Source organism: Colobus angolensis, unplaced genomic scaffold, assembly GCF_000951035.1.
Source record: "Colobus angolensis palliatus isolate OR3802 unplaced genomic scaffold, Cang.pa_1.0 Scaffold244, whole genome shotgun sequence".
In the NCBI taxonomy this organism is placed as follows: domain Eukaryota; kingdom Metazoa; phylum Chordata; class Mammalia; order Primates; family Cercopithecidae; genus Colobus; species Colobus angolensis.
Genome location: NW_012115644.1, coordinates 3,836,966 through 3,850,056, shown reverse-complemented (window position 1 = coordinate 3,850,056; position 13,091 = coordinate 3,836,966). Strand labels below are relative to the sequence as shown.

Here is a 13,091-nt window from a genome sequence, read left to right as displayed (position 1 = left end):
AAAAAAAAAAAAAGAGATTGTCTTTTTAGAATAAACCTGATAGCAAAACAAACAAACAAACAAAAAAAACAAAAACCCCATAATTGTGGCTTACTGGTGAGCATCGAGTTTTGAAGTCTGATGGTATGTACATGTAATGAACCAAGACTACTTGCTTCTTTCTGTATACCCATCTGTACTGGATAGTCTGAAGCAAAAAAGTGTAGTTAATACATCGATCACAGTAAACAGTGGAGGTGGCAGCAGCCCACATGATCATATTTTGGTTTTCCATGTCCAGTGTGGAATAATTTCAGTGAAGGTGGAAAGTGATAGGAGGGCAAAGGGCAGGCTCAATGTGGGAGTATTATTACTATTCTTACTGTTGTGCTGTTATTTTGTTAAGACACTGACTGCCATTTATGATGTATTTACTATAAGCCGGGTGCTGCACAAGAAACTTTACATACTCGTTCCATATAATTCTCACAAAACTCTTACCAAGGAACTATTATTCTCTAGTAGGGATATGAAGGCTCAGAGAAGTTTAGAGACTTGCCCCAGGTCACACAGCTAACAGAAGAACTATAATTCAAATTTTGTTGTTTGGCTTGCAAACCCATATTCTTTCTATTACAGTCAGTCTAACATACTGTGACAGATCTAGTGCTAGAACTGAATTCTTTTTCACTATCAAATTTATTCCCATTATGCCTCTCAGATTGTCTTCTAATTTCCCTTCAGCACAGTATGGAATGTTGGTTGGTTGGCATTCTTTACCTGGTGGGAGATGCAAATCTTACATTTGAAAAGTTTGAATCATCAGTGATCCATTCTTTTACTAGGCTGTTATATTTCATTAACTTTTAGTACTGAACATAGAAGTATTAAGAGGCACTCTGGAAAAATCCTCTAGACATAGTCCTCCTTGCCCAGTTATGTCATGGCAAATCAATTCCTCTTCATAATCCGGACGATTCTCCTTCTGGTTGTTGACAGAAGGAGCCCAAAATGGCTAGGTAATACTCATAACTTCCAATACAGCTGGAACGATGCTATGTCCCTTTGAGAACTAAGCATCTCTCCTTTGTAAACTAAGACCCTAAAATTCGGGGACTATATTAAGGGAATGATTTCACTTTCAATTCTTGATTCTCAGACCTGTGTGTTTGGCTACAGGAGAAAAATGTTGGTTGCTTACTCAAAGCATATACTGTATCCTGTAGGATGATACTCCAACCATCACCATAACTGAGTCTTCAGAAGAACATTCCACCTTTCTGCCAGGTCAGCTGCTTTGGGGGGTCTGTAGTAGTCTGTTCCTGCATTGCTATAAAGCATTACTTGAGACTGGGTAATTCATAAAGAAAAGGCTTAACTGACTCACAATTCCACAGGCTGTACAGGAAGCATGGCTGGGGAGGCCCCAGGAAACATACAATCATGGCCAAAGGCTAAGGGGAAGCAGGTACGTCTTACATGACCAGAGGAGGAGGAAGAGAAATCAGGGGTAGGTGCTACACACTTTTAATCAACCTGATCTCATGAGAACTCACTATCACAAGAACAGCAAGGGGGAAATCTGCCCCTATGATCCAATCCAATCACCTCACAGCAGGCCCATCCTCCAACCTTGGGGATTACATGAGATTTGGGCAGGGACACAAATTCAAACCATATCAGGGTGACAGGTTGTAGTAACAGCAGTGAATTCCCATTAATACACTTCTTTTGCTATGAGTTCCTTGATCAGAAGCAATGTTGTGGAGGTCATATGGCAATGATGAAGGCATTCTGTAAGCCCACAGATGGTGGTGGTAGCAGAAACACTGCAATCTGGGCAGGCAAATCCATATCCAGATTGTGTGTCTATTCCATTGAGGACAAATGCTCCATATCAAAGGGGTACAATGTAATCAACATATCAGGTGGCTACCAGTTTTCCCCAAGGAATGGTGCCATATTGAGGAATCAAAGTAGGTCTCAGCTGACAACGCTTAGAAATAACAGTGGCAGTAGCCAGATCAGCCTTGGTGAAGGGACATCCATAATATTTAGCCCGCACATAGCTTCTATCCTTACAAGTATGGTAACTTTGTACATGAACCATTGAGCAAATGCTGGGGTGGCTACAGAAAGAGGCTGATATTCACAGGATGGGTCACCTTCTCCACCTGATTGAGATGGACAAATTTTGCTGCAGATGCCCTTTGGGGTGCATTGATATGGGACACAACTATCTCATGTGCTGTGTCCATTTCGTGAAGTTCATTCAAATCCCTCTTCTCCAAACCTCCTTGTCACCAATTTTCTAATCCTGTTCCTGCCAAGATCTTTGTCATCTAGTCATTTGCCATTGCCTATGAAGCTACATAGATCTACATCTTTTGAGATCTACATCTCATAAAGTGTCAATCACTGTACTGCTTGAAGTTTTGCCCACAAAGAGGATTTATTATTAGACTAATACTATAGCAGACCAGTTGATGCCAGCACTTTGTCTTAAATTCAGGTTTTAGTTTCTCCCTTAACTGATTATAGGAAAACATCCCCATGAGGCCATAAATGTGAATGCAGGGAAAGGAAGCAATGTCATGAGTCGGAGCTGCCTGCTCATGCAACTGACTTTAGGATATGCTGAGCCTGATCCCTTACATACTAATGTTAAGCTGCCACTTAACGATAGATCGCTACTGTGTATATTTACTCCTACTGCTTGGTTCACACTGGTCAGCATAGATCCCAAGGACATTCGACATCCTATACTAGACAGCTCAATAACAATCTAAGAGCTACTCTCACAAAGGTAAGGTTTTTTTTTTGTTGTTTTTTTGTTTTTGCAGAAGAGGGCATGGCTCTGCTCTAAAACCCTAGAGAAGTCTGACTCTCCGGTTGAGGCTTGTTATGGCATTTGTATTTGCCACAGACCCTGTCGAGTTGGATCTGCTGTGTCAATAAAGCCCAAGTGGCAAAACAGTTTGCACTGAAGTCTGAGTTGATGTAGAGCCTTCTTTTGCTCTAACCACACCTCAGATTGGCAGCCTCACAAGTTACTTGGTTATGGAGTACAGTAGCACACTGAAATGTTGTACACATAGCTTCCAAAAAAAAAAAAAAAAAAGCCACCAAGCATTGTGCCTCGCATTGTGGAAAGTGGCACAGGGAGCAGCAACTTGTCTTCTGTATTAGTGAGGATCTTGGAACACGCTCCAGACCACTGAAACTCAACTTCAGAGGTGGTATACTCCTGAATTTTCGTAAGGTTTATTATCCATCTTCTGGCACCATTCTCATTCTATGCCAGATTTTCTTTCAATTCTATCTAGTGTATTATAGTATGTTTCTCCTCTTATCCAACTGAAACTGTCTTTATTTTTATTCACAGGTCTTCAATACATTTTCTCTCTAGCTTGGCATAACATTGGTTCTGCTGGACACAGTGGCTCACACCTGTAATCTCAGTGCTTTGGGAGGCTGAGATGGAAGGATCGCTTGAGCCCAGATGTTCAATATTAGCCTGGGCAACATAGCAATATCTTGTCTCTACAAAAAATAATTAGCCAGGCATGGTAGTACATGCCTATAGTCCTAGCTGCTCAGGAGACTGAAGCAGGAGGATCCCTTGAGCCCAGGAATTTGAGGCTGCAGTGAGCTATGATCATACCACTGTACTTTAGCCTAGCAAGACCCTGTCTCTAAGGGGGAAAAACTGGTTCAACATTTACTAAATGCCTACTGTATGTCAGGTATAGGGGGCACTATGACTAAGAGAACCTGGTTCCCATGTTTGAGGGAGAATGTCAATTGTAACACAGTCTGATGGGGGCTATAGTAGAGATGAGAATGTGTTATGGATACACACAGGAGTATTTAACCCAGATGAGAGAGCCATCAGGAGAGGCTGCCAGGAGGTAATGATCCCTAGGCTGAATTCTGAAGGATAAGGAGGAGGAAGTGCTAAGAAAGCCAGGAAGGGAATGAAAGACAGGGTTTTCCAAGCAGGGGAGCAGCATTTGCAAAGCCTGGATGTGAACAAAGAACAGGCCCTATAATGATGTACATTTACCTTCTTTTCCTTTCAAAGTCATTCTTCTGGTTCCTACTCATTCTCCACCCCAATTTTGTCCTCACTCCTCACAGATTATGACCCAAAAGAGTGCCATAAATGCTATGAAGACAATTTAGGTTCATTACATTTTTGGTAAAAACCTTTTGAAAGACCACTTTTTGCTTGTGAACACAGTATTCAGGGTCCTAGTTATTAAATACAGCTTTAAATTTTGACCTTTCTTGTTTAAACATCTTATTCATCCATTTCTCCATTTACTTCTATTATTCCTAACTCTGAACATAATTACTTACTTACCAGCTTTTGATAACTAATAGGAGACAGGCTAGAGAAACAGTTATCTTCCATTCTATTAGATTTTTTCTGGTTCCATAGGAAGTGCATGTAATAGGCATTTTCTATTGTTACTATGCAAGTCATAAGACCTAAGCCCTAAAGAAGCAGAATTTGAAAGAAATTGACTATAGGGGAAAAAGATCCATAAAAACTTTCATTAAAAATGGGAAAAAGTCCTCCTGACTGGTATGTTTTACAGATTTCCCAAGGGTCACTGTGAAATGACTCCACTATAAGAAAGGCTAATAAGCTTTTCCAGTTGTTCAATTAAATTAAATGTGTTTCTGCCATGTATCCTGTCTTGGGAAGAGTACTTGGGGATATGTGAAGTGGGATAAGAAGTTTAAAGAAAATCCAAAATACAATCCCTGCTCTAAAGCAAATTCCTAAGTAATAAAGACTTGAGAGGAACATATAGAAATTGCTTATTGTTTATTTTTAAAGAGAATGAGCTTAAACATATGATTTAATATTATAAAACAATATCCTATTAAGTTAAAAAGAACCCAGTTATAATATGGCAGTTGGCTTAATTCTATATACAAGTTATTTAAATTAGCACATACTCACTGGTTACATCATCAAAATGTTATAAGCAATATAGAGGGGTATTTATTTTTAGCAATGAAAGCATATTATTCTACCAAAAATATTTAAAACCCAGTTATAGAAAACTAGAAAAATATAGTGAAATATGCATATATACATCATTATACACAAATCAAATAATCTATAGCAATCTCAATGGCTATCAAGCTAAAATAATACATATCTGAAATGCAAAAATAGCAGAAAAACCATGAACACCTCCCAACAGAATGATACATTCATAAGAAAATGCTTGAGTACTGACCGTAGGATAGTTTCTGTCAGTTGTCTGACCTGCTGTGTGACAACACCTGTATAAACACTTTTGTGCATTCTTGCAAAATTATAAACCTTGTACAGGAACCAGGCGATAAGTAGTGTCCTAAGCAAACTCTAATAAAACATTGATTTTCATTTGTGGAAACACATTTTAGTGTTCTTTAGTAATTTACTTATTAGTAAGTAATAACATTACTAGTAAGTAATTACTTGTAAGTAATGCTCGTTGGTCCAAAAATGAAAATCCACAGAACTGTGCATTGTTTACTAAAAGAAACAAAAAAATTTTTAATTTTTGGATCTGCCCATGTATAATCTGAAGGCAATGAATACATTAATAGCTTCTGTGTCCCCTGATTATGATTACCTTCTCCATTTAAACGAAGTACACATACATCCCACCCACTTGTTTTATATTAAGTACTACTTCTTACAGTTATTATAAGAATGCAGGCGGGAGGAGGATACCAATTTTCTGGTTGATACAGATCCTATCTCTGAATTCAGAGGCAAAAGATGAATGAATTATGTAGTATCTATTTTTGTTTTTTAGGTTTCACGTGCCAAAGCTTGAGTGTTCTTAATTTTTTTCTTTAAAAATTTGTGTTTTTTTTTTCTTTGAGACAGAGTCTTGCTCTGTCATCCAGGCTGGATTACAATGGTGCAACTGTAGCTCACTGCAGCCTCAAACTCCTGGGCTCAAGTAATCCTCTCACCTCAGGCTCCCAGGCCGCTAGGACTATAGGCACATACCACCACAACTGGCTAATTTTTTATTTTTATTTTTTATGGAGATGGGGTCTTGCTATGCCGCCAAGGCTGGTCTCAAACTCCTGGCCTCAAGAGATCCTCCCACCTCGACCTGCCAAAGTATTGGGATTACAAGCATGAGCCATCACACCCGGCTGAGTGTTCATTTTTTTCCTAAATCGTCTTCTTTCAGTAAGTTTTAGTTTTCTCTAGATAATGTCTGCAATGTTATTTTCAACTTTGTTGTGAGTTTTCATCTTTTCCTATGTCTTCAAAAGTATTTTAGCGAGAAGATATTTAGAAGAGGAGGGCTCACGGTTTATTTAATATAACACTTTGCTAATATGTGCATTTCCTAGCCTCACAAGTTGAATACGTAACAGTCAAATCCCGAAATAGCTATCAAATAGCATTTGCCACACACATATATACATATTAATGTATGAATACTTTTAATAATTAATGTATGCATTTTAATGTATCTCTTGCCAGGTCCCTAATCAGGTAGTGAATATGAATTGAGGTATGCAAAAAGCTCTCCCAGAAAATTCTGATCCCATCCCTACCACTAAGAACCACCATCTGTTTTTAGTTAGTTAAAAAAGCAGCTTACAGAATTCCTGACAATCTTACCCCTTGATCTCACCCAATGCTCCCTGCCTCACAAAGCAAATGGCCAAAAGACAGCAATGAGAATGAATTATCCACTTCCTATCAGGATTACTCTTGTCATGACTATATTTTGGTTTATGTCAGTCTCCACACACGCTGAAACCTGGCTGTCTTGAGGATATTATCTTCCTCCAAACCTGTCAAAGGATGGCTGTGTTTGCTGCTAAACCCCAGGCAGGCATCCCTCAACTCCTCTGTAGGCATCTGGATTATTCTTCCTCCTTGTCTACCTCACGCCCTCAGCATATCCCCTTGCCACTCCTCCTTATTGCAATCATTTACAGTCCCCGTGTCCCCAGGATTATTCCTGTCATTTTTGGGGGGAAAATTTTAATAATCAAATAGATGATCCATTTGAAACCCTGAGCTCTAAGTTCTCACATCCCTACCTCTAGTTATTTTTAATAACATCTCAACCACTCATTCCCCTTAGTCTTGTCATTACCTAAACTTCCCCCAAATCTCAATTCCAAGCTTTTCATATCCTAACCACTACATTTTATCTTTCCAACTCATTCTTTCTGACATCTACACTCTTAAAAGCTCTTTAACCTCAATGGGACCTCCAAACAACTAAGCCTGCTACACTACCCATCTCTATCCATCATCCATTTTGTGCTCTTGTAGCTTAAATGAGAGTCACTCCCTTGTATACATTCTAAATTCCCTTGCTCCTCCTCTATTCCTTGTATCCAACTGTGGTTAAATCCAGCTTTCTACCAAGCACTGAATATAGCTAGAGGAAAGAGGCACAGTTATGCTTATTAGTTTCATTTTAAGTTTGACTCACAGCCGAAGATGGGCCCTCACAATCCTACTACATACCACTGGTAAATTCAACATCTTACTCTCCTAGACTATTTCGCAAAACCTCTAACCCTCTTACCCCTTTTCAGCTGATAATTCTGCTGCTGCTTTCACAGAGAAAAGAGCAATCAGAAGGTAACTTCTACATTCATCTACCACAAAGTTCTCCTATTTGGACAGTTCTTGTTCCAGGTATCTATGTGGCTTCAGCTCTCTGCTCAACTCTCATCTTCTTAAAAGAGCCTTTCCTGGTCACTATCAAAAACAGTATTTTCCATCTCCTTTCTGAGATTTTTCTTCATAACATTCATCATACTTACATAGAATTATACATCACACTTACCAATTATATAAAATGATTCTTGCCTCTCCCCAGTCTTCTACATTCTCACTTTAGAGTATAAGCTTTGTGGAAGTGAGGATTTTATTTTGTGCCTAGAACAGTATCTGGCAAGCATTAAATGCTTATAAAGATTTATTGAATGAGTGACAAAATATCCAAAGACAAAAGATTTTTGTCTTTCATAAAGAATTATACTTTTTGGGGTGAAATTGAAGTACTTAGTTGCCCTTAGAGTACTATAGTTTCTCTTTTTTCTTTTTGAGTTGGAGTCTGGCTCTCGCCCAGGCTGGAGTACAGTGGTACAATCTCGGCTCACTGCAACCTCTGCCTCCCAGGTTTCAAGTGATTCTTCTGCCTCAGCCTCCCGAATAGGTGGGACTGCAGGCAGGCACCACCATGCCTGGCTTAGTTTCTCTTAATGTTCAGATTCTCTCTTGCTAGAGGCAGCATGGTATAGGTACAAGTATGGTCTTGTGGGTGGGGGGTGGGGTGGGAGTAGGTTGTGGGTAGGGAGAACATTTGGATTTTTACTATTAGCATTGTCACTAATTAGTAAGTAAAGTCATTTAGGCTGAGTCATTTAACCTCTAATTTCCATCAGGGAATGTGAGAGTACTTTTTTTATCCAAAGAAATGAGATCCATGAAAGCACAAAACCAGTTAAAATAAACCACTACACACAGCAAGTCTTTTTCTTTTTCTTTTTCTTTTTTTTTTTGAGACAGGGCCTCACTCTATTGCCCAGACTGAGTGTGGTGGTGTGGTCAGAGTTCACTGCAGCCTTGACCTCCTCAGCTCAGGATGTCCTCCTACCTTAGCCTCCAGAGTACGTGGGACTACAGGTGCACACGATCCCTGGCTAATTTTTTTGTATTTTTGTAGAGACAGGGTTTCCCCCATGTTGCCCAGGCTGGTCTCTAACCCCTGGGCTCAAGTCATCTGCTCACTTTGGCCCCTCAAAGTGCTAGGATTATAGGTATGAGCCACCATGCCTGGCAGAGTCTTTTTCCTTCCAAAGTTTGTTGATGGGGACTTTCATAGTGTACAGAATAAAATTTACGTCACATAATCTAATGGATCCTTAACAGTTTTCTATAGCAAATAAGTTGTTAGTGAATGAGAAGTTTCTTGATCAGAAGAAAATCACTTTCAAAATTCAAGATGGCAATCTTAAAGTCAATTAAATAAATGGGATAGTCACATGTGTTACTAAAATTTTCTTGCTATAAGTGTGCAGGCAAAAACATCTAACACAAATGAGAAAGACAATTTAAGATTATACTTACTAATTAAGAGTATTTTTGAAAGTAGCACCATTTGTTTTAGAATACAAACAGAATAAGTACTTGGTAATGCCCACAGACTAATGAAAATGTATTGATTCATATATATTACTTTTTTCTTTCTTTTTGATATGGAGTCTCACTCTGTTGCCCAGGCTGGAGTGCAGTGGTGTGATCTTGGCTCACTGCAACCTCAGCCTCCAGGTTCAACCGATTCTCCTGCTTCAGCCTCCTGAGTAGCTGGGATTACAGGTGCCTGCCACCACATTTGGCTAATTTTGGTATTTTTAGCAGAGATGGGGTTTCACCATGTTGGCCAGGCAGGTCATGAACTCCTGACCTCAAGTGATCTGCCCGCCTTGGCCTCCCAAAGTGCTGGGATTACAGGCATAAGCCACCACACCTGGCCTGATTCATATATATTACTAACTGAAATGCAGTATCACTGCACTTCCCCAATTAGTAAATTCAATACATTCTGCATATAAAAAAATCCACCAATCCCCACAAAAAACCAACCAAACAAAAACCCCAAAAAATCACCAAACCATACTGTCAAGCGAAATAGTTTTAATTAGTAGGCTTATCATAAATAAATCCACATAAAAGATTTAACAGAATTACAAATAGTTTTGTGTTCCTTTGTGGACTCAATTCATAATACGCATTAGTCAACCTCATTCTCTAACTGTGACAAAAAGAGTTGTCATCCAACAATGCAGCACAGTTTAAGCAATTCATATTCTATAGTTACATTTTTACATTTTTTTACAAATGTAACATTTATGTACATTATATATAGATTTTTTCTATAGTTCATGTACTGAAACTCTATTGTTTTTACAGGGAAAATGTTGAATTCATTTAATGAATAAGAAACATTCCTTGTTAAAAAGTAATTCATATAAACAAATAACATGGTACCACTGCCTTTTGGCATCTCTTGCCAGAGTTCGAGTCCAGAAATGTTATATTAATTATAAGAAAAAAGAATTTATCTAATTTTACATTATGACATATCATTCCACATAGCTACATAAATTTGCCAGCTTGCAATGAACAGAGCACTGTACTGTCATACTACTGGAAATGTGTAGAAACCAATTCAAAATATACTTGGTGAAACAGCATCATCGTTACCATTAATTTGAGTTGAAAAAGATCTGTCAAGTTCTTTCTTCCCCTTTACTTTTTACCAAAGCCTCAGAGTGCTGTGCGTTGCATCTTGTATTAACAAATGCCTTCATTTCAAATTTCCCACGTACTTCTCTGACAGATTATGCTTTACCTAGGTTATAGATCTTTTTCTTATTCAATTTTATTCTACTTCACTTACAAATCTGCTGTTGAACATGAAGTAAAAATTCATAGTAAGAAAATGCAGCTTCTGTCCGGTCTTCAATCAAATGTTGAAAAAATTCTGCTTTGGCAGGACTCTCATCTCTAGAAGAAAGAAAAGGGCAATTGTCTAAACATATTTAAAAGCCTCGATTTCACCACTTTGCAATCTATCTCATAAAATTACACTTGTATCCTGTATATTTATACAAATAAAATAAAAGTGCATATTTCTAAAAAGAGTAACTGTATATTTTTAAAATTACTGGGCTGGGTATGGTAGCTCACACCTATAATCACAGCACTTTAAGAGGCTAAGGTGGGAGGACTGCTTGAGCCTAGGAGTTCAAGACCAGCCTAGGCAAAATAGAAAGAGCCCCATCACTTAAAAAAAAAATTAAAAATTGGCTGGGTGTGGCATCTCACGCCTGTAATCCCAGCACTTTGAGAGGCCGAGGCGGGTGGATGACCTGAGGTGAGGAGTTTGAGACCAGCCTGGTAAAACCCTGGTCATGGTGTTTCACCAATGGTGAAACCCTGTCTCTACTAAAAATACAAAAATTAGCTGGGCATGGTGGTGGGCGCCTGTAATCCCAGCTACTTGGGAGGCTGAGGCAGGAGAATCGCTTGAATACAGGACGCAGAGGTTGCAGCAGGTTGAGATCGCGCCATCGCACTCCAGCCCGGATGACAAGAGCGAAACTTCGTCTCAAAAAAAAAAAAAAAAAAGAAAAATTAACAATTAGCCAGGTGTGGAGGGAAGTGCCTGTAGTCCCAGCTACTTGGGAGTCTGAGTTGGGAGGATTACTTGAGCATGAGAGGTCCAGGCTGCAGTGAACTGTGATAGTAGCACCCCTGCACTCCAGCCTGAGTGACAGAGACTCTATCACAAATTAAATAAAAATTAAAAATTACTAATATATGGAGATGTCAGAAAATGGAATACAGGGGATATAAATCAAGCAACAACATTTTGCCACCAGAATATATTTCGATACTATTTAAAGTTTGTTTTGAAGACAAGCAATTCCACAGACTACATAGGAAAGACAACTTCACAATTAAGTTACAAAAGTACTTACTTTACTATGTGAAGGATTGGACTTAATGGTCTGCTGTCTCTAAGCCAAGTTATGAAGGATCTGGCTCTTTCTGATGAAAGTGTATCTAGCTCTGGAAGATGTGTCTGGTAAAAGAAATACAATTAGGAAACTATTTCCTTTCTCACAGACTGCAGCAGTATTAGAACAAAATCATGATTCCTACTATCACCCCCAACTGCCAGCACTCTATTTCTTGGCTTCAATAGCAGCAACTACACAAATTATTCAAACTGTTGAAAAATCTGTTTATATTTTTCTGGATAAGTCAATAAAATATGTGCAATGACAAGTATGTCACTGACATTTTAACTGACTATATTTTTCTTGCTAAGTCAATAAAACATAAACAATTAGCATGTCACCAGTATTGTGTGGCGCCTTTATGCTTCTTCCAGAGGAAATGTTCAAATGAAGGGGGATACCATTAAATTCCAAATTCCCTTAGCAATTATACATTATATTCTATTCTAAAATTAGCCATTCTGGGAGAATTTCATGTTTCCTTTAATTTAAAGGCAAAGAATTTTAAAGTACAGTGTGGATATGTAAATATATTTTAAAACTATATGCAAGACTATTTTAAAAGGACCTAAAAGTCTATTTTTTATACCCATATATACATAAAAAGGTAAGATTTACTTTTCTTTTTCAAAGCCAACTGTAAATTAAATAGTAAATTAACAGTAAATTAAATAATTCAAAAATGTAGCATATAACAAAATTTAAATAGACAAGTTTGGAATAATTATGTTTGTAATTCCTGTCAATATTTTAAAAACCATTTCCATTTTGATGTGAATTTTTTCAGATGTTTTCTAAATTATTACTAAGTATACAAACAGTTTTGAAAATACAAATGGGGATCATATCATGAACACTATTCACTTCAGGCTGTATCCTTCTTCTTCTTTTTCTTTTTAAGAGATGGGGTCTTGCTACGTCGCCCAGACTGAGTGCAATGGCTGTGCACAAGTGCAGTCATAGTATACTACAGCTTTGAACTCCTGGGCTCGAGCAATCCTCCTGCCTCAGCCTCCTAGCCTCCCAAGTAGCTGGGAGGTGCATGGCACACTGCCCCAGACTGTATTCTTTTTAATAAATGCACAGCTATTATTTAATACTATAGCATATGTGTATATATGCCTACTTCCATGAATACATCTACGGGATATATTCTTTGCAGAATAATTTACTGTGTCATAAAGAACATGATTTTAACAGACATTGTCAAATCGCTCTCTAAAAAGGTTACATAAGTACTATATACTCCAGTCAATAGTGCTGAACAGTGTCCATTGCCCTATACTGTCTACATGATTGTCTATTATCAAATTTAAAAATTTCTGACAATCTGGTAAATGAAAGAAATGCTATATTACTATTTTTTTCCTAATTATGAGTGACATTAAATATTGTTTCATATGACCTCTACTTTATTTTTCCTTTATGAATTGCCTGTTAAAATCCTTTACCCAGTTTTCTTTGGAGGAGGTCGAAAGGAAGGTCGGTCTTCTTAAAGATTTCTTTTTTTTTTTTTTGAGACG

The 13,091-nt window shown here is 38.1% G+C and overlaps 1 protein-coding gene across 2 annotated transcripts in view; it reads right to left on the bottom strand.

The window, feature by feature from the left end:
* Positions 1–9,656: 9,656 nt before the first annotated feature.
* SEC24B (SEC24 family member B) overlaps positions 9,657–13,091 on the bottom strand; it is a 94,367-nt gene continuing 90,932 nt past the window's right edge. For both annotated transcript variants that reach the window (XM_011945748.1, XM_011945749.1), the window contains exons 23-24: positions 11,527–11,630; positions 9,657–10,549 (exon numbers count right to left, since the gene is read on the bottom strand). In XM_011945748.1, coding sequence (XP_011801138.1) covers positions 10,435–10,549; positions 11,527–11,630 — 219 coding nt within the window. In that variant the 3' untranslated portion in view covers positions 9,657–10,434. The remainder of the gene's footprint in view (positions 10,550–11,526; positions 11,631–13,091) is intronic.